General features: G+C 43.4%; 1 protein-coding gene across 2 annotated transcripts in view; it reads left to right on the top strand.

Annotated features, from left to right (window-relative positions):
- Positions 1 to 14,777, top strand: part of CCN4 (cellular communication network factor 4) — a 35,774-nt gene extending 20,997 nt beyond the window's left edge. The window contains exons 2-6 of one of the 2 annotated variants that reach the window (XM_076329062.1): positions 7,525 to 7,781; positions 11,591 to 11,627; positions 11,755 to 11,848; positions 13,653 to 13,846; positions 14,395 to 14,777. In XM_076329062.1, coding sequence (XP_076185177.1) covers positions 7,525 to 7,781; positions 11,591 to 11,627; positions 11,755 to 11,848; positions 13,653 to 13,846; positions 14,395 to 14,694 — 882 coding nt within the window. In that variant the 3' untranslated portion in view covers positions 14,695 to 14,777. Of the gene's footprint in view, positions 1 to 7,524; positions 7,805 to 11,590; positions 11,849 to 13,652; positions 13,847 to 14,394 lie in introns of both variants that reach the window. The other variant, XM_076329061.1, reaches the window with a different exon arrangement.
- The last annotated feature ends 6,955 nt before the right edge of the window (positions 14,778 to 21,732 follow it).

Below are 21,732 nucleotides of genomic sequence, written 5' to 3'. Positions count from 1 at the left end.
TTCATTGGAACAGAAACAGAAAGTTGTTGATACTTAAAAATGCAGATTTCTATTTTTATTAGAAAAATCATGAAAACCAAGATGATTTTGAAAAATGCCATGAAATCGGTGCTATTCTTGCCATGGGAAAAAAAAATAAGTAAGTGGAGCTTCTTAATTTTACTTACTTTACTTTTTTGCCCAGCCTGGGACAGAGTGTCCCCAAGGGAGTAAGAGGACAGAAGGCATCTTCCTTTTGATTTCAAGGCCATGACTGAAAAAATAGGAGATGAACAAATGCAGAACATGGCTAATTGCAAAGTAAAACCTCTGCCAAAGCAGTCTGCTCTTGTCTGGCAGCTGGAACTGTGATACTGCTTTTGTTACCCAGCTCGTGGCCCATATGTCAACATCTTGTTCTGTACAGTTTTAGGATGGTTTGTAACCCTATGACCTTGGATGGTCCAAATGCACTTTCCACTTTCCTAAAATTGAAGTCTGTCTGCTTGTCCCTTCTGGAGACTTTTCTTATTGCTCCTCCAGATGTTCCCTGTTACTTTTCAAACTCTAGTTCAAGCTAGTTTCACTGGATGAGCTGCACAAACTGAACATGTGCAGCGCAAGACATTAAAATGTTCTTAGAGCACATAAACTATGCTGTTTAATATCCCGATTAGTGGAGTCTGTGGTGGCAGTGTCAATTTGTTAATGATGTCCAAACATTTTTAGGTCACCCTATTCTAAGCAAGCGCTACTCTTACTGGGACAACACTTATGAAACATCGGGTTGCTTTCTAACAGGGAGGTTCTTTCCTTCTGAGCACTCCATGGAAAAATGTGAAGAAAATGTCAGGCCACACTGAGTTTGCCAGTATAAGCAAGATTTTGGCAAAGAGGTGAATGTATGTAATCTTTACTCTGTAATTATCTAAACTGAGTAAGAAAAGACTATTCCAAACATCTGCCGCATTCTTCCCACAGATAGATTTCCCAAAATAAAGTTATGGGAAGTTGATTGTTCATCACTCATAGATCCACAGAAATATTAATGGTTGACTCACTGTGGATATTTTATTTTCTTAGGTTATTGAACGTTATGCTTCATGCAGAACGTTCCTTTCTGCTCAGCCTACAGTGCACAACAAGAATAAATCCAGCTGGCACCTCACATCTATGAAACTGTCTTATATTTTCTGGATTTAGAGTCTGTTATTTTACAATAGATTCTGGAGATTTCATGTCTGGGATCAATTTTAATGAGGTATCTAGAAGCTCATGTGTGCTCTGGGGAAGCTGAGCCCCGAATAATCGTATTTTCCTCTTACCATTATATGTCCTGCAGAATCTGATTTATATCTCTGTCCTGATGCTACCTCACTTGTTACTAGTATTACCTTGTGACAGTTTATGAGCATTCATGGGGACTTAGGGATTTGTAGCAAGAGTATAACAGCGAGGAAGTCCTGATGGTACTGTGATTACTGCTGATCTTGCTGTAAAAAGAACTGGCTTTTTGTCGACCCATCTGTTTTTGGGTGTAATAATAATGCAAATATTCAGCAATATTCAGCTCAGGAGTTCCAACTGAGCAAGACCAAGGAACAAATTTCTACCTTCAGGGCCTGGTTTAAGCCCACAGATGTAGGCCGGGTCCTGTTTTTCATTGCTAATGTGCCCATCAGTCTGACATGCATTATGACTTGCTAACCTCTGTTCTGGGATAAAACTAAGCAGTGTCTATGCTGGCCCAGAGATGCAAGTGAGGGATGGAATGGTATGTGGGTTTATTTAATAGATTATTTATATTTAATTTTGTCTTTTCGTTTTTACTTCTTTATTAAGCTCCAGACACTGTGATCCCCTTGGATCTGTGCTATGTCAGGTTAGCATTAGGAAGTTTTCAACTCTGTGAATGTGGATGCGAGTCTCCTGGGGTGCCTTTTAAAATCATTTTGGTTAATGGGAACATTTGGGTGGTACGTGATGTTGGGAGTTGGCTCTACAGGCGTTTCTGCTTGTGCTGTCTAAATAGTTCAGCCAGTAGGTGGAACCAGGAGCAAGCAGATGTGTCATCTGGCAGGGAGACAGTACAAACGCACAACCCATTCCTGGGAGATGCATCCCTCGGTGTCCGCTTAAAGTTGTGTTTTTAACTTCAGTGTCCCTGTTTAGGACAGCCAAACTGCAAAATCTGGAGTTATTTCTAAACAGTGGCAGGCTGATGCTGTCAGGCCTTGGTGCGTGAACTGCCACTGGTAAGGATGTTTGGGTCAGCCTGCAAATCAGCTGATTTGATCACATAGTAGTAAGGAGGACATTTCAATAAAGATTTCCTCACTGACAGTTTTCTCCTGTGAATGTGTCAGAGACGGAGGACAAGAGATAATCCAGATCATGTGATATCCCTCCATCAATGACATCTGGCATTTGGTCAGAAAGGCAGTATCAGAAATGTAGGTTAAAAATATTCCTTTAATGTGTTCTATTGTGGGAAATTAAAAGGAGTCCACCCGATGGCATGTGCCCTGCAAAACACAGCTTGTGCAGCTAAGAGTGAGCTCAAAAGTCCTTTTAGAGCAAATTACCACCAAGGAGAAAACAGCAGGAGGTGATAAGGTACTATGGTTTGAGCAGATCTCTATCTGCCAACTTCTCATAACCATTTCCCCAGCTCGGCCAATAGCCAGAGGAATTGAATTCAGAAGTCACCGTCCTTTCTGGACTTTTTCCCAACGATAAACTGGAGGGGAAGAACATGGATAGCTTCTCCCTGCCTTCACCCAGCTCATCGTTATGAGAAAAATACTTGAAAGAAAAAGGCTTTAAGAGTAAGATCTTGCAGCACTGAAATCAATACACATTAATATATTTTTAAACACCTGTAAAAACTGGAAGCAAAGGAATATATTGCAATGCATCTAGGGCTTTGCTGCTTAAAAGCAAAGCTGGAGGTTTCCTCGTGCATTATACAAAATTGCTGCTATATATCTGGCTGGCTTGCAATTTGGACTGTATACACTAATTTCGACACTGTAGCTTGGTCCCTCCAGTTTTGAAAACTAAAACAAACTTAAAATTACAGTATTTTCCAATAAATTGAAAATATACTTTGCCAGTAGGTAGAACATGCTGCTAAAATGCTGCTATCCATTTTGTATCTTTAAGACTTGGATAGTAAAACTCATGGCTATTAAAAATACTGAGTTTGTGGCCATGGCAGGCAGTGGGTCATTTTTTATTTTCTCCTCCTCTCCTCTTGAATGTGAACGCAGAAATTAGCTGGAAATTGTTGCTAGCGAAATACTATTCTCTGCAGATGCAAAAAGAGAGCCATTTTGGAGCTTGCCAAGCATAAATCAGGGGTGACTTTAATAGAGAGTTATCAGCCATGGCAGGGTGAGAAAGGCTTCATCTTGTTTTAATGACAATGGGCTTGTACCTGCAAAAGCAGTAAAATTAGAGCTCGTGAATAACTTGTGATGGAATATTTTCTCCTTAGCATCCAAGATAACAAACCTGCAGACCCCAAGATTGAAGAGTAATTATACAAAACAAGTTAGTTACCAGTACCTGGAAAAATTAATGTCCTAGCAGGCACATTCTTTTATCTTTCTGATATTTTAAAATAAACTTGTCAAATCCCCACCACTGTGCTTTTTGGTGTTAAGTTTCTCTTCACTCTCATTTTGGATTTCTTACAAAACCATTGTCCTCCTATACATTATATTGACCCTAAAGACATGATTCCTGAAATCTTAACTTACACGAGGGGTTTTTTTGGTTTGTTTGTTTGTTTGTTTCTAGTTAAGGATGGCCATTGATGAAGGCCATTACACTGTGATTTCCTGTTGATAGCACCTGTGGAAAGAGTTGTTTTCATTGTGGTATTTATAAAGCATTATTCATGATGTGTAAACCATCATACCTATTAATAAGAAAGTGTCTATATCCCAAAATGTTCTGGGACAATGAAGTAGTAGGGCTGAATGACTTTTCCAAAGGGATTTAGATATTCCAGTGATGACAGCTGACCATGGAAAAGGAAAAGCCAAGAATTTTATAAATCTACAGGATTGTTTCTCCCATAGCAAAGCTCTGAGGGACTTAGAAGGGGAGAGGAGGAGGGCCTGGAAGCTGTACAGGTTGTGCACTTGTTCTAGTGTCCAGTGGATAACAGTTTCCAAAGGTTGGGTTTTGGTTGGGTGGCGATGGAGCCTAGGACATGATGCTGCTTTCGTATCTCCCTGCCTTCCCTATTTGTAAAATAAGGGAGTCACAGTATTTTGACGCCTGTCCACACTGGTTATTTGAAGATGCTCATGTAGCCCACACTAAGTGTCCTTCCTATGGCTTACTCAGCCATACCACTGGACGTTTCAGCTGGCAAGTCCAACTACAACAGCTAGTGACTATAAGTACACTTGAAAATCTTCGCTGGCCAGCCCAGGCTTTAGACCTAGAGGAAGGGCTGTTAAATAATTTACTCTAAATTCCTGTCTACCACAAGCCACCGAATGGCTCCCAGCTACCCAGTCCTTTACAAGAATTCACATATTAACTAAAACCATGGGACTAGCAGAGTTCCTCTTTGCTACGTGTGTTGATTCACAGATACTTTCATATCTACACAGGGTAGAAGCTGTTTGCTTGCTCATGTTGACAATAGAAACAAGGGACTGTGAAGGGATTTACTTACAGGGTTGGGCCATAGCAATGGGCTCTTTAAATAGCTGTGTGACTTTTATCTGTGTTTCTGGATTTGATTATTAAGCACTTTTTTAATGATCAGCAACAAAGTAAATAGGTTTATTGCACTTGAAGAGACCTCTCTTCTCAAGTGACAGATTATTGCACCTACTCAAATTATTGTGAGTGGAATGAAAAATACTACTATTAAAAGGCCAGGGCTTTTCATTGATCTGAATGTTCCTCTTTTAACAACTTTGGCAGTACCAAGGAGCCTTAAAGTGGGAGTAAATTATATTGGTATGTTTTAGTTTAAACACGAGTCTAAATGTGATTTTAAGCCAACTTTAAGGCCAACTGTTTGTAAAGGGGGCCTTAATGGAATTGGGAATTATGCCCAGAGCAAACACATTGCCTATTTGGCAGTGATTAGCAATGTGTTAACAATTTAGTGTTCTAAATACAGGGTACCTAATTACTAAGATACTTAAATACACCTTCAGATACAGCAGTAGCAGGTTTAGAAATGTGCTTTAATAAAATTTGAGTCTGCTAGCAAGGAAGCTGTAGAAGACAGTAAAAGGGCTTTGCAGAGGTATCCTGCTCATCGGCTGTGGGATCGCAATTCTTGGGGATGCTTTTCCCCACAAAGCCTTGGGTTGGGGCATTTTATTCATGGAGAGGTAGTGGAAAGCCTTTTGTTTGAGACATCTGCAACTGTAAAGAGGACAAAACACCGGGGAATATATAGTACAGTACAAGGTAACCAGGAATGGATGGGATTACCTTAGTGATTTCTAGACCTTGACTTTCCTTGTCTGAACTTTGTAGGGTTGCACGCTTATTGTTTGCAGCCCTCACATTTTGTCATCAGACAGGGCTTCTGGACCACGTGTGCCCAAGCAAGGTCATGTTCTGGTTGCTGTTGATATCCTGTAAATAACCCCATTTGTTTCTGTGCCTGAGCTACTTTGTCTTGCTTGACCCCCATATGTAGCTCAGATTTTCTGTGCAGCGATCCTGGTAGAAAAGGCACATCTTTGCTTTGTCACTGGGCTGGTTTGCGTCCTTCCTGCACCACAAGCATGGCTGGTGTGTTAAACGTCATCCAGAGTTTGCTCTGCAGGGACTGGAGAGTACAGAAGGCAATGAACCTCTGCCCTCTGTGGGTTTTGCTATGAGCTAAGGTACCCCAGCACTCCATTATCTCAGTAATAGTGACCTGAATGTGTCTACTGGAGTAGCCTCACTGCCTTACATGAAATCCCTTTTCTACCTTGATTTACCTTGATCAGATTTTTTATCTGATTATCAGATTTTTAATTAAATTGCAGTTTTGGTTTTTTCTTATTTGCCAAGGCAATGGAGATCAGGAAATGGAAACCTGGCAGTATCTTCCCCATAAAAGTTTTCCTTCCTTGCTCACCATGCTGGCAAATATTTGTGCACGACTAATGGGAGAAATATTAACATTATGAAGCTTCATTTACACTCATCGGACTTAGAGGTCCCACAGTGACTCCCTGTAGGACAAAAGCATGTGCCAAAAGGCGTAAGTGGAAAATCACTGCAGAAATATCCCAATTGTTTGCCTGTGTCAAACGGCAACATCATAGGAACTACAGTGTGAGACCTGGAAGAGTCTATCACAGACAGACCTAAGAGCCTCATGACTACTTTAGGATTCATAGAGAGCATTTCTGCTGAACATGGTAGTCTGGACACTGCAAAGGATGGATAAGGGTGTTTGTCAGAGTGCTTAGAGGAAATGTGTGACTTTTTTTTTTATTATTATTTTTTAATTTTTTGTAAAATGTTATAGCTATAGTGTAGCTTCATTGCTTAGGACTGGGACTCTGTCAGGGAGCTGAACTGCATGTGTGTAGTGTTATAGGGGTGGAGACAAGCAAAACATTTTTCAAACAGAGGTGGGTGAACTTGTGCATCAAGACATTCACAGACAGTTAGGCAGATTTTGGTTTCAGAGGTTATCTTTTCCTGTCTCTAATCTCATCTCTATTCAAGTCAAAGGGCTGGCATATTGTAAGGCAGCAGCTGTTGTGGTATTAGTGGTATTGCAAGAAGAGCTGAAATGGCCAAGACACCCTCAGGAGGTCTGTGATGGAGTGCTAGGCTTGTGGGTTTCAGGTCATCCTCACAACGCAGAGGTTCATGACTGGGTGTCTGTGAGAGTGGTGGGCTCACAGGCCTGCTCCAGGTCCCCTTGTGGATTTATGGGATCCCGTGTTTTGGTTGCAAAACCCACACAAATGTGGATAAACCTGAGGAAGACGAGGCCAAACAGTGCCACAGGCCACATGCTTTCATACTGTAACATGATGAGCTTCATTTTGCTTGGTCACCTGAAGAACAGCTGCTGTTGCCTGAGGAAGCCTTTGAGTAGCCAAGAGGCCCTAGAGCCATGTCTCAGTGAACAGGCACAACAGCTACGGGGTGGCGCAATCCTCTGCCAGCGCCAAGCACCACAAGGTGACAGAGACTGGAGACATGTCACACCTTCTTCTCATGTATCAGAGGGGTCTTGACATGTGTGCCTGTGTTCCTACATGGAGAGAGACCTCTCTTCAGAGAGGAGAGGTCTGGAAAAGGCTGAGTACCAGCAGACTGGGGCTGTGCGGTCTGGGTGCTAGTCCAAGCTGCAGAGCATTTGCCCTCAGCTGGTATCTGAAGGGGTTTACAAGAGAGCAGTGACTGCTCCCTTTCCATGGCTTTTTGACATTAATTCTTTGGTTTTTTGGTTAAAAACCTGAGGGGATTTTTACTGAGGACTAATCACCACAGGGTTCACAGCCCCCTTTTCTCTGGAATGCTCTCCAAGCTGTGTTTCTTTGTTTGTAGGCCATTGCCCAGACCTCCATCACCATGACCCCCACCATCCCTGCCGCGACAGAGGCCTACACGCGGACTCAGTACTGTAAGTGGCCGTGCGAGTGTCCGAAGTCCCCACCTCGGTGCTCGGTAGGCGTCAGCCTGGTCACAGACGGCTGCGACTGCTGCAAGATGTGTGCCAAGCAGCGTGGAGAAAGTTGCACTGAGGCCGACACCTGTGATTTCCACAGGGGCTTGTACTGTGACTACAGTGGAGACAGACCTAGGTACGAAATAGGAGTATGTGCACGTAAGTGATGTACATATATTTTTGACTTAGATATACATTGGCAGCTCCCCTCGGTCCAAGCAATGGCTGAGATTTATCTCATTAAAGACTTGACTGTATGCTTATGAACTCCATTCATCATCTTCCATTTCCTTATAGCTGTCTTCATTCTCAAGGCAGTTGGCTAGATGAGAAATGACATCTGAATTCTTGCTCTTTGAGTTGTCTGCAGCCAAAAGCAAGGAGCAACCAGCATTTGAAGGTCTTCAGATTTGCAAGTAGATGATTCTGTATTCCCCGTAACAGGAAGAGATGCTGTAGTGGGTTGGGGATGAAGGAAGGATAGGTATGCAGCTGGCTTTAAAGACAGGCAATATGGGCGTCTATATGAAAATCGTGACATTAAGGAGACACTTTTGGCTTATTCCCAATAGTGGATCCCTAGGAAGGATAGCATGTGGCATCCTGTCAAGAGGGTGAGGGATGAATCATCTCCTAGCAAAGTTTCGTGGTGACAAATTGAGGTCTTAGTCTTACAGATACTTACAATGGTTTCAGTCACGTTAGCTGCCATGAAGTGGAAGGATTTCTTCTTGCCTGTCATAATAACCTCTTGGTGGGATAATTCATGACTGGAATGTTTTTGTTCAAGAAGAAGAGGAAAAAGAAATGAGGTAGTGTTTTGTGTGTCAAGGATACATTCACTTGTTCTGAGATCCAGAACATTGGGGGAATCTGATCCGCTCATAAATGTCATAAATGACTGAAAATCATTACTCTGGGCATGATTAAAAGGGAAAGGATCATGAGTACAACCACACAGACAGCTGCTCAGAATGGATGCTGACTGTTTAGCAAGTTACTAGAACATATTGGTTATGGCTTTAGATTCATAAACAGCAAAAAGCCATTTAGAGGGAGGGTCTTCTAGGCTGGAATATAACCATGAATAAGGTACTAATAGAAAAGGTAAAGGTGGAAGGAAAGCTGGAGGAGAGCTGATTGCGAGATGAATAGATAGAATAACTGATCCACAGGAAAGAGAAAAGATTGCAAAGAGTGGGCTTCAATAAACTTAGAAAATCAGCATAAGTTTCACAAGGGGCAAGTCTGAGGAGTAAAGAGGTTCAGGGTAGCTGGCAGTTTCTCACAGAAAAGATACTAGGGGTTGCTGTTCCTCAGCAGAAGGAGGATGGAAAGTGTAGTAAGAAATGAACTTGGCTTTGCATTAGCTCAGCCACAAAAAACAAGCATGCAGAAAGTGCAGCCTAACCAGATTTTTGTAGGACATGGGCAAAATAACAAGAAGAAAAGGTATGTGCAAGGAGCCGTAAGCTTAAACAGTGATTTTTCAAGATTAGAAAAGATCCAAGGTTAAGAAAAGAGGATATGAGATTATTCAAATGTATTGTCTGGAGTGTGTGTGGAGCATTCATGGGACGTCTGTAAGAACAGGTTAGACAAACATCTGTCAAAAATGACATCATTAGAGCTGGCCCTGCGTTGGGAGAGAAAAACAATATGAATGTCGTCTCAAAGCTACCTAAGCCTTCCTAGGCCTCTTTAAAGACCTTCACGTTGCTTCGCATTTATTTATTTAAATGCTTGCTTTCCTAGTTGGATTTTTTTTGGTTTTTTGTAGTCCTCGCATACATCACGGGCATTCAGTATGCCTGTGGCAACAGCAATGTGATGTAGGAAGATTGAGCTCCAGCTTCCCCAGTGAGGTCTGGAAGGATTCCCAATCCAATGCACTTTCACATGCCTACTACCATGACAAAATATCCCGTTATGTGACATTTATGGCTATATGGTGAGGGTCATTGTGGCATGCACAGCTGAGGGACATGAGAAGTAGGTCTTTCCATGGTTAGGAAGTGAAGCGGTTTGTCTCTGGCTGCCATAGAAAGCTGTGATCTTCCCCTTGCTTTCAGCATCCAGGTAGATGCACACGACAGGCTCGGCACACGACAGGATCTGCTGCATGTTCTTTCTCATGCACTGGGTCATATATAGGCTGCATCACTCCGCTCTGAGTACACCAGCTATTGCCCTGACCACAGGGTGAGTGAAGGCAAGAGCGGGACTCCTGTGCTGGGTGTTGGGGACTAACTGCTGTGAGGAATTTGCTTTGCAGCTGGATGCCAAAAGCTAGGTCTAGAGAATCCAGTGCATGCAGGACTACAGAAACAATATAATTCATGGAAAATAAAGATCCTGAAAGAGCTAGGAACTGGTGTTGGAATGGGGTGAAACTGTGGGAAATTCAGGCTGTATCTGGACTTGTATGCTGAGGTGTGTCTCAGGATCTGGTCACCCGGACATCAGATAGGAGCTTGCTGGGAGTCACTACAGCTCTCCTTTTGTTGTTGGCTTTTCTCTGCACTGAAGCAGGGACAGCAGGGTGCTGAGCACATGCCCAGGTGGGGAGGCAGGCGTTGTGCACGTGGCACCAGGAACTGGGAAGCGCTCCCAAATCGCCTGACTTTGATGCAGTATCAGAGTGGTTCTGCATGATGGCATTCAACAGCTCCTTTGTCTATGTTTGGGGATGTTCTCATGATGAACCTCTTGAAGTATGAGACCTGCAGGATGCTGAGTTAACACAGTCCAGGAGGGACATGCTGGTAGCAAAACACCAGGAAATACAGCATTTTCTTACGCTGTCATAATCCGTGTGCACACCTAGAAGTTTAACTGAATCCTCAGCTCTGGCTCCAGCACTGAGAGATGTCTCTTCAATACAAAGGCTGAAGCATTATCAAAATTGAACTGGAGATCTGGATCTGTGCTTCAAATTCCAACAAGTCTCATTTTTGTGGAAAAGGAGGGATTTGTGTTTGATGTTTTCATTCAGCCCATTCTAAAAATAGGAAGCCTTTGCAGAATTTTAATCCAGCATTTCAATTTGTTTTGGCCCTGAAGCAGCCACATTACAGCTCCATTTCTGACCAGAGTTAAAACTTGAGCAACCTGATCGGTGCGTGCGCACTGCCTCCATGTGACCAGACAAGAAACTGGTTTGAATTTTCCATTAGAAGATTTCTGCCACTGGTTCCAAATAACTGTCCATAACTTTGAAACAAAAAAGTTGCTACTTTATACAACTTGTGTCTTATTTCCTGAATCAATGTGATTCCTGTTCACGGGCAAGCAAAAAGCTTGATTTTTTTTTAAATTTTATTTAAAAATATACATAAAATATTAATTTTCATGGCTTTATAATGTGTTACTTCATTTTCCAAGAGAACTGTTCTGTGATAAACTAAGTGGGATCTAGTTGCCTAAATATAGGAATCCAGTGCCATTTTAGATGCTCCTTTGCTACCTTGGCTATCCTCTTTCTTCTGCTTCAGATGGGTACGGGTGCTGTGAAGAGATGTGTCATATTTGCAGCTCCATGTAGTCCTCTCATATACCCCTGAAAACCTCAAATTTCACTCAATAGATGTTTTAATTACTTTGATTACTCCTATTGCAAATAACTTCTACCAGCATGCCATGAAATGATTTTTTAAGTGAGCATTTGTGGACAGAAATTGTTTTATTTTCTAACTTCTTTTTTCTATGAAACATTAAAAGATTCATTTTTTGCTGTGATTCAGAATGAAAACAGTTTCCTAGATGGTGTGACCACATTTGGCTCAGCATCACATTGAATACATTGCCCCGCAGAACAGCCGTGTCCCCGCGTTGGCTCCGTTAGCCCAGGGAGCAGCTTGGTAAAGAAACACATCAGCGCTGTTTGTTGCCAGCATTATTTTAACGGTGCTCTGTGTGTCTTTCTCTCTTTTTCTTTCCTTTCAGAGATTGTTGGTGTAGGATGTGTCCTCAATGGAGTCAGGTATAAGAATGGGGACACATTTCAGCCCAACTGCAAATACAACTGCACGTGCATTAATGGGGCTGTGGGCTGTATTCCCATGTGCACAAACTCACGCCCTCCCCTTGTCTGGTGCCCAAACCCAAAGCTGATTAAGATGGCAGGGAAGTGCTGCGAGCAGTGGATTTGTGATGACTCCAAGAAAATCAGGAAGACGTCTCCACGCCACATCTCCTCTGCAGGTATGGTGGGAGTGAGGTGGACCTCTCCTTCATCATTGGGGAACTGAAGTCAGAGTCTCTTCAACAAAAGCATCAGCTTATACTGCTAGACCTGGCAGGCGTCTAGTCTTTGTGTGAACAAGGCACAGAGACTCCTATACAGCATGTAGTGAAGGACAGGACATGCAAACACCAGTGCTGTGCTTGAACTCCTTAGCAGCAATATGAGATTCATCAAACATGCTTGTGTGACAAAGACCCCTTTGAAGCACACATCTGCTGGCACTTTGAAGATGTCACAAGTCTTTTTTACTTTACCATTTTTTTTTCAGTCTGGGCCCTCTGGAAAACAGAATGGGCTCAGTTTAATTTGGGACTGAGGCTTTCTGCCTGGGTTATGTTGCTTTAGTAGTATGATTTTAAAGCCCCTGTACCTTAGTAGTCCCAGACCTACCTAACAACTTGAACACAGTTATTGTGGTGGAAGTTTCACTGCCAACTGGGCTAAATTGTCTTTGTGTTAGTATAGCTTTTTAGCAATTCTGGACTGATGACATTATTGAACTACCTATTTTATGTATCACATAAGGTATCTTCTTTCCTCACACTCACATTCATAGTGGGGATCATATAGCCCACTGCACAGAGGTGGTGCCATTTGCCTCAAACATGGTCCCAAATGCTTAAGATGGGCCCACCTTGCCATATGTCTTAAATTTATCTTCATAACACCCTGTGATGCAATGTAGTGACATTAGCCACATTAGCCCCATTTTACAGACTATCTCACAAAAGCAGAGCTCAAGGAGACACAGGATGCTTGTTGTAAACCAGGATGTTGGTTCCTTGATGGCAAGTTTTTTTTTCCCAATCCTTGGTCTGTATTTTTGTTGCACAAAACAAAGCCTTAGTGTCCATTTTGTGGGTTAAAAACACCAGAGTTTAGCCCTCACTTCTGTCCCTGGTAGCTTTGAACTGTGAGATAGGTCCAAATTCGAAACATCTACTACTGAAATTGGCCTTATTTCTTCATGGCTTGTGTCCCAAAATGGGCATAACACAGATTTCCTTGCCTGACTTTTTCTCTTACAAGTAGAAGTCTTGTAGAAGTGAGACTAGCATTTATTACATTTAATATAATAATTTATATAATAATAAATATAATAGTGAGCAAGCTCAATGCAGCAGAGTTTCTATCAGAGTTTTGCCTGTGGGCTGTACTGTGAGTTGCAGACCAGTGGGGACTTTGGCCAAGGCTGTGAGGGAACCTGAACTGGGGTTGTCGGCTGCATTCAAAACAAAGCCCACCTTTCTTCAAGTGGCTGCCAAGCTCCCTGAGAGCTATTCAAGCTGCTCTTCCTCCCAGTGAAAGGCTGTGGCTGCTTCCCAAGCCCCTCAGCCATCCAGCAAAGACTGTCAACCACTTTCTGCCACAGGGAATCAATTGAATGAGCTCAGAAATAAACCTTCACGGTGAGATCAGATCTCATCCCTTTTCTGCACCGGCTGGTGCAGGCTTCTGTAATTAAGTGTTTGTATTGTGGCAGCACCTGGGGGTCCCAGACAAGGACCCCCTTGTGCAAGGCTGCGAAGGGAAATAAAGAAAAGAGCCCTGGCCCCGAGAGCTCACAGCACTGGAGGGTCTGACACAAGTAGGTCAGCGGCAAAGGGGGTGGGATGAGGCGGTTTGCAGGAATGCTGAACCACTTCACTGTGATTTAATTATTTGGGTTAGTGGCCTGAATGTGTAATGAGCTGGGGAGAGGGTGTTTAATATGGAAAGCTGCCCTGGCTGAATAATGTGGGGTTAATCTGGTCTCTGCAGCATACGAGGGAGAGGACGAAGCCTGGCAGAAGAACTGCATCGTTCACACCTCATCCTGGAGTCCCTGCTCAAAGACCTGCGGGCTGGGCATCTCCACCAGGATTTCCAACGACAACGACCAGTGCCGGCTCCTGAAGGAAAGCCGCCTGTGCAACATGCGGCCTTGCGAGGTCGATATAACCACGCACATTAAGGTGGGGACTGTTTCTTCACGTGCCCTTTGAGCTTTGTCTGGACATGGGGTCAGCTTTTGTTTGGTAGTGTTCAGGCCTCTGAGGGCTGCACTTCTGATCTTGGAGGCTGTTAGAGAGTACACGTGGACTCACTGTGCTGCAGAGAGGTAAAAAATGTATGCTTCCTCTGCTTCCACACGCTGGTATGAAAACCTTCCCCTGAGAGCTTTAATTCCAGCCAAAAGATCCTTGAAAGGAAAGGCAAGGCAAGTCCACTATACTCACTGCTGGTTCAGAGAGACCTGTGACTCGGTTAGCGGAAAAGTGATGGTGCACTACTGTCATGGCTATGAACGGTATTTTGCAAGTATCATACTTGCAGCTTCTGGCTTCGTATGTCTGAACGTGTAAATCTGTCACACCTTCAGACACTACAGACCAGACCAGGGCTGTAAAATTCTTCCTAATAGCTTCAAAATCCTTTAAATATTAGGAAGAGTGTTTGCATGTCCTACCTGTGTCAGCAATTAATATTAACCTGTCTCTTTTTCTGTTCTTCTCTGATTTAGCCTGGAAAGAAGTGCTTGGCTGTCTACAGGGCCAATGAACCAATGAACTATACTATCTCAGGATGTGTGAGCAAAAGTCCATATAGACCCAAATATTGTGGTGTCTGCACAGACAACAGGTGCTGCACACCCTACAAGTCCAAGACTATTGAAGTGAGGTTTGAGTGCCCAGATGGAACTGAGTTTTCCTGGAAAATCATGTGGATCAACGCTTGTTTTTGCAACCTGAACTGCAAGAACCCCAATGACATCTTTGCTGACTTGGCTCATTACCACGATTACTCTGAGATCCCTAATTAAATTGGCTGAATGCTGGAATTGACCCATTGCTCTGATTTTACAGAGGTTTTAAAATAAAAGGAGAATCTTTCATCCACTGCCAACACACAATTTGTTTTTTCCTGAGTTAGGATGTTAAATCTCCTTGTTTTGCCACACTGGTTTTGGAGAGGCCTTGAACAAGCAGGGTTTTCAACTCTAATAAACCTCCATCCATTAACGACAGCCAGAAATTCCACTATGCACAGATTCCAGGTCTTAAATGACAGTCCTGTTGGTACTGCTATTTATTAGGCCAGCAGTTTAATTGTCCAAAGGAAAAAATAGTACACTAGTATGACAGGAAAAGTATGGCTGTCAGTAGCTTAGACATGAGCTTCAGACATTGTTACCGTAATTTCTTGAATAATGTGGTCTAAACTGGAAAATAAGCATTGGCCTATATATTTTATTTTCAACATTAGACTTCAGTCTTTGATGCTGGTGACCCTTGGGACTAGACTCAGGTCTCTGTGACACTGAGATCAGTCCTAGAAACTCACCCTCTGTCATTTTCAGTCAGATCCCACCCCATGGTGAAATTAATGGGAAGAACCAAGGGTTTCTCTTGAAATCTCTGTTTAAGGAGTCCCTGTCTCACTGCACTAGGCTGGGTCAAAGATCCTCTGTGTCCTGCTTTCCTTGGACTCACCTTGGTCTCTTGGAGTATCTTGCAACAGGGACATTTTCACAGTTTCTCTACCAGCTCTGATTGTGAGCAGCCTGAATGCTCTGAATCCAAAATGGCCATCCCAGAGCTCATATTTTCAGAATAGATCCTCTTGTCCATGGATTACATATTGCTCCTATCTTAGCTCTGCAGAGCTGAAGGATGAAATGTAGAGAGTCAGATGAGAGATGAAGGAAAATACCTCATGTGCCCATTTATTCACATAGAAATGGTGTGGTCTGTGCCTGGGGACCACCACCTCCTCCTCCCCATGGTGTTACCAGCATGCAGGTCCTGCTTTCCACTGCCACCTTGCCAGTGACACACACCTTTGTTTTACATGGCTGGGGTAGAGGAAAGGAGACGTGCTAAACGAGAAAACAGGTGTTAGGCTTCCCATCAGCTCGGTGGATGAGTGGATGCAGAAGGAGAGGACAACCCTTGGCATAGCTTCTGGTGCATCAGTCGCAACTGGGTTGCTGCTTAAAGTAAACATCAATGTAAACATTTTCTGCAGAAGTGGTTCCACATGCAAACGTCACCTAAGAGAAGAAAAAACTCTCATTACCTTTCCAGGCAATACATTTATCATCACTGAAGGATGACGGAGCCAGTTTTTTCTCCAATAAATTGTTAGTACAGCACCCATGCACCATGGCACGTTCGCTGTTGCTTCAGTCGGAAGAGTAGAAATGTGTTTCTGCATGGGGAACTGTAGTATCTGCTTCCAAAACCCCTGGTGCCACAGCAGAACTGCTGAGTGACACATGGTCTGGAGATTGGACCAGTACAGGGCTGAACTTTGGATGATGCAACTGTTTTAAATCAGTCACTTATTTTGCTTTAGTTTCAGTTGGCAAGTTGTCTGTCTTCATCTTGATAACCCAGAGGAAGCTAGATTAGTTCCCAGGAGATATAAATCTTTCTGGTTATGATAAATTAAAGTTTCTTGTGAGCAGGCTGAAAATAATGCAATCCCTGTGTAGTAACATCTAGGAGAAATGATGTATATCTTCAAAAGCTGTTAACTTCAATAGCATCTTTGTTTGTACGCAAGGATTTGGCCCATCAATTTTCCATAGAACTAGGTCATTCCTTAATTCAAAGCTTTTACTATTTCTTTTTTGAAGCTTCCCTGAAATCTCCAGTGGCAGAAAAGAAGGATGACCTCTGTCTGCATGTTCCAATGCAGGTGCAAAGCACCTCTCCTGTTTGCTCCTCTGGTGATAAGGAACCTGAGGACACCAGCACTTTGCAAGATTCAGCCTCGTGACTGCCTTTGGCCTGGATGATGTGACAGGAGAGGTCACATCTGACCTATTCACCTCAACCCAAATAGGACCTCAGCACTTGCAAGACTGAGAATGTCAAATTTTAAACTCCATCACTCAGTAAAAAAAGACCATGGGGACATAACAAAAGAGGCCTCAGCCAAGAAGTTGACAACGGTTTTCCAAAAGGGAAAATGGTTTGTATTGAGGCACTTGGTAGGGAAGCCATCCTAGGATCTCTTTCTCGATAAGATCCCTTAAGTATGGCTTGGAATCCTGTGTTCTAGTTCTGGCCCTTCTTAAAATACCATCTATATATGTGTGTATACACCCCCCCCACACACACACCCCCCTATGTATATATCTATACATACGTATACGTACATATGTATATATGTGTATATGCACATATAGAAAATAATATGTGCATGCATTTATATAATATTGTATATAATATTATATATAAAAACATATATGAACATGTCCATGAATATATATATTTGCATATACATATTGCTATGGTGCAGTCTGTAGTGCATAAAATAGAGTGCATATATAATGTGTGTTTGTATGTATAATCAGTCTTTCTCTGTCTTACATGTACACATAAGGAAACAAGAAAACAGGATCAAAAGACATACCCAAAGCTCTGGCACTTAATTGGCTTGTTTTGCTTTGCGATTAGCTAACGCTGTAACCACCGTAATCAAATGCTGCTGTGGCTGAAACACACAGCTTTCATTGTGAGATAAAAGAAGCTATTGTAAGCTAATGCATGACCAGCAGCTCCAGTGCGTGTCGGTTTTTAGTGAAGTGAATGCGAGGAAACCACAGATCTCGCCCAGCGCTCCCAAGATGTTTCTGTTTCTAGCCTGGTTTCCTAAGGGAACAAGGCGTATGCAACCATGCCGCCCATTTGTTTGCCTGTCAGTCAGTGCCTTTGCGGGAAACGTCAAAGTAGGCAGAAGAGTAAAGATCTCAGAAACATTGCGATTCCTGAAATAAAAAATGAAATAAAATAGCAGGACAGGGGAGAGGCCCACCACATTGCTCCTACCAAGCCCATGCACATCTGCCATGCAGCCAACACGTCTGCAGCATGGCCCAACCGCAACAGCAGCATTAAGGGATTTTAAACAGATGCGCCAGTTGGAAACAAGCAGCAATGGAGGAGGGAGAGCTGAAGGCATCGCGGATGTGGAATAGTGGTTATTATGCTGCTGTAAAGGAGTTTCTGGGGACATGGGACACACATCTATTGGAAACCAAGCCTCATTAGCTGTGCTGCTTGTGCAACTGCTTGTCTGTCTGGTGACGCTGAAAGGAGAAGAGCAACATTTGTAGCCAGTGAACTTGACTTGCAGTTTGTGATGCATTAGAGATCTTTTGTTTTAACAGGTGTTTACAAGATTAGCCCTAGGACTAAGGCAATGGACTAGCCTTTAGATTCGGTTCCCTGGCTCCCTGTGCGCTTGGGGAAATCATGTATCTTTACAAAAGTACTTTTATGGTTACTGTTTAAATACATTAATGAGCTAGATCCTCAAAGGCTTTCACGGCCCTTTGCTTCACTTTTCCTCATTTCTTCAGAGTCAGAACAACAAAGCCCTACTGTTCATTGCCTCTGTTGAGAGTGAAAACTCCTCCAGCAGTAACTGATACTCACTGTACATTTGTACAGTGCCTTGTACAATGGGCCCAGGTCTCTGCTGGGACCTGAAAGCGGTACCATCATCCAAGAAACCAACAATAATACCATTGAGGAGATACCAGGCTCCCAGCTGGTGCTAGACCCCTCTGGTGCAGTGGTCCAGGGAAAGGCTTGAGAAAGGATTGGTATGACAATTTTGCAATCCAGGCTAAGCCGAGACAGTTTGATACACACCTTGCTCACACAAATCATCCTGTTGGTCTTGTAGGCTGGGACAAGGACGGAGGACGGGATTTTGAGGGTCATCTCATGCTGATATGAATGGCAGGCTCCAGCTAGCTCCAGTGACCACAGCCATTAGCCTTCCATAGGGGCTTTACCAGAGTCAGTATGGTGGCTCCAGCTGCCTTGTTTGGGAGCCTCAGAAAGCAGGGTAGCCACGGACTGCAGGATGAAAAGAAGCAAGAATGTGACTTATAAAGATGCCTTTACATTGAGCGTTGACTAGTATTTAAAACACCATTTCAGCATGCATGCAACTGGAAACAGGGTGTAGTGCAGTTGCTTTATTTTTGATGTGCTCACTAGGATTGTGCTGTGTATATGTAATACTCCAGGAAGACCTCAATAGTCAGAAACACTGTGTCATCCTGTAAATTAAACCCTGAGATTTTTTTTCTCCCAGTTTTTTAAAGGAGTTTTAAGACAAGCAGTTTATTAAACTGATGGAGACAGAGTGCTCTCATTAACCACAGGCACATATCCATACACCTACCTTTTCAAACTGTGACTTTCCAGTTTAAACAGTTCTATGGAGTTATTTCTGTAAGCTTCATATGCTGAAATATAAGAAAAATTAATGGGAAAAACAGATTGGTTTGGCAGTGTCAGTCAGAGTTACACCAACTGTGTAACACGTATTACTTGTTCGTACAGCATCATGGTGAAGTTTTATAGGTGGCATGCTGCTGCTATGGTTTAAAGGTATTAAATAACCTCATAAGTGGTAAATGATTAATGAATCTATGACTGACATCTCATTTAGAAACTTAGGCAAGCAAAAGAAGGTGAAATATGTTTACTACTGACATTTCTTTTTTCTTCTCCAATATCCTCACCTGGCCAGTGTCCAAATGTGCATTTGTAATGTGTGACAAAGCCCTGAACTGGAGGACACATAAAAATAAAAAAAACAGAGCCAGCCACGTGGTAAAAAAGGATGCTCTGAGAGCATTTCCTTAAGTGTGAGTATTTTGGTAGCTTGGGAAAACCAGGTGTTCCCCAATTCACATGTCCTTGTTTGCTGGTCTGTTTCTGGCTCTAGGGTTTGGGTTTTTTTCCCCCGCGCTCTAACTGGGCTTGGGATAGCCTGTCTATAGTCTTTGAGCAAAGTGGAGTGTGCTACTCAACCTGTGTAAGTATGTCTTCTTTATCAGCTCTCTTGAGAGGTTGCAGAAGTAATCTGTTTGCAGTAGCCATACAGACAGAAATTGTTCAAACAATGTTATTAAAGACATGGGGAAAAGCATTTAAATTAAAGAATCATTGTTCCACATCCCTGCATATACATATCCTCAGAGCTAACCCCAGTAAGGATTCTACCTTTTAATTCTAGAAAAAAATACTTGTAGAGTTTTCCCACAAATCAAGTTTGCCTTCCAGCCTGAAGTAGGTTACCTGCCTCAGTAAGAACTTAAACACTTTGAGTGGCCTCCTGTCCTGCACAGTGATGGGTCTGTGTTGGGCTTGCTTATGGCTACTGGGACTTTAGGCGAGAAAGCACCCTCTCCACAGCCTTCTCCTTCAGTGTGCTTTTTTTTTGCTGGGAAGGGAAGTCCTCTGAATTTTTAAGCACATTCCAGCTAACTGTGCCTCTGGCAATAGCTTTCAGCAAGTGTAGCGCATTTCCCTGCTGCCTCTACGAGCATCAGAAGCCCCATCTGGCCTCTGCGTCTTCTGCTTGCACATGTGGCAGCTGCCAAGCACATTATCTTGCACGAAGGGCTTCCTGGCTGCTTTCTCAGCCACCCCATTTGGACTAGGCTGGGAAACCCATCATCTCCTAAGTACTTTGCACTTCCAAATAAGGTGCTGATCCTGGGGCAACTGTGCTAGGCTTTACCTCTGCGAGATCTCCTCCTGCCGAGCCTGCATGAGCGGCATGGAAGGACTCACCACAGTATCAAAGTTCAACATTGGCAGCTGATGGTAAAGAACCATGATTTTTTATTTGGTCACTGGTTATCATTAAAAATAAATGAAAAATCATTGCAATCAGTCAATAAATGACAATTCCCTGTCTGAAGAGATGCAAGTGTAGGCCTGAGGTAAGGCAAGGGAGTCTGACTGCATGCATCTCACTGGTGTGTGAGGGGCTGGGTGGCACCCTTGCTCGGGACATGCTCATCAAGCCCTACAAGCAGGTTGAGCGATGACCCGTGACGATGCCAGGTCTGCCACATGGGGTGAAACCGCAGCTCAGCAGCCTCATCTTCCCTGCCCATCTTGCTGCGTGCAGGGTGCAGAGCCACATGGGGGCCTGCGCACACATACATGTACACACACACACACACAGAGCCAAGGGCTGCAAATTCCAGGCTGGTGGCAGCTCTTGCTCACTTCTGAGTGCCATTGCTCACGTAGGCTTCGCCTGGAGCTGCCCTAGCTCTCTGCGGGTGCAACTGCCCAGCAAACAGCCCTTCCCTCCCCCAGCCCCCTTTGCACGCTGACCTTGACCTGAATACAATAATCCACTTCAGCCATAAGCAATTGCTGAGAGTGGCGGTTACCCAAGGATATCTTTTTCCAGCTCTGCTGTGGGTCGCAACTCACCGTGGTAGTGCTGCTTGGGAAGGAAGAGCTTCCTGCTATCCCCTTTGCCAACCCTTGGGCTCTTCTGGAGATGCCCGGTGATGTCTGCATCCAGTGTCTGATGTACATCCCACAGCCACCAGTGCCAAAAATATGCAAGGTGGGGGGCTGCCTCTTTAATTACATTCAAATAACAACTCCCCTCCAGCCCCCAGGAGGTGCTGGGTTGCAGGGAACAGACGTTGAACTGTTTGGCAGTTGCAATCAGAAGCCTTTTTTTTTTTTCCTTTTTTTTTTCCCCCCAACACTGGTCAGCAGCTGTGTTGTTTATAAAATGAATGGAGCCCTTAATGAAGCAATAGATAGAAACAGTGAGAGGCTGTGTCTGTCTGTTACAAAGGGCTGAGGGGGAAGGGTTGATCTCTTAAAATACCCTGACATCCTTTCTCTGTTATTTAAACATTAGGCGTAGCAGTGATCAGCTATGAACATAAAGCCTATATTTGGCTCAGTGGAAACACTAAATCCACACATCAAAACAGCTGTTCATATATACAGACTGGGAGACACTTTCAGTTCCAGCGCATGTGAAATAGTGTAAAATAGTGCAAAAAAAC

Source organism: Aptenodytes patagonicus, chromosome 2, assembly GCF_965638725.1.
Source record: "Aptenodytes patagonicus chromosome 2, bAptPat1.pri.cur, whole genome shotgun sequence".
Classification (NCBI taxonomy): Eukaryota; Metazoa; Chordata; class Aves; order Sphenisciformes; family Spheniscidae; genus Aptenodytes; species Aptenodytes patagonicus.
The sequence above is the reverse complement of the archived record's forward strand: the minus strand, read 5'-3'. Positions and strand labels throughout refer to the sequence as shown.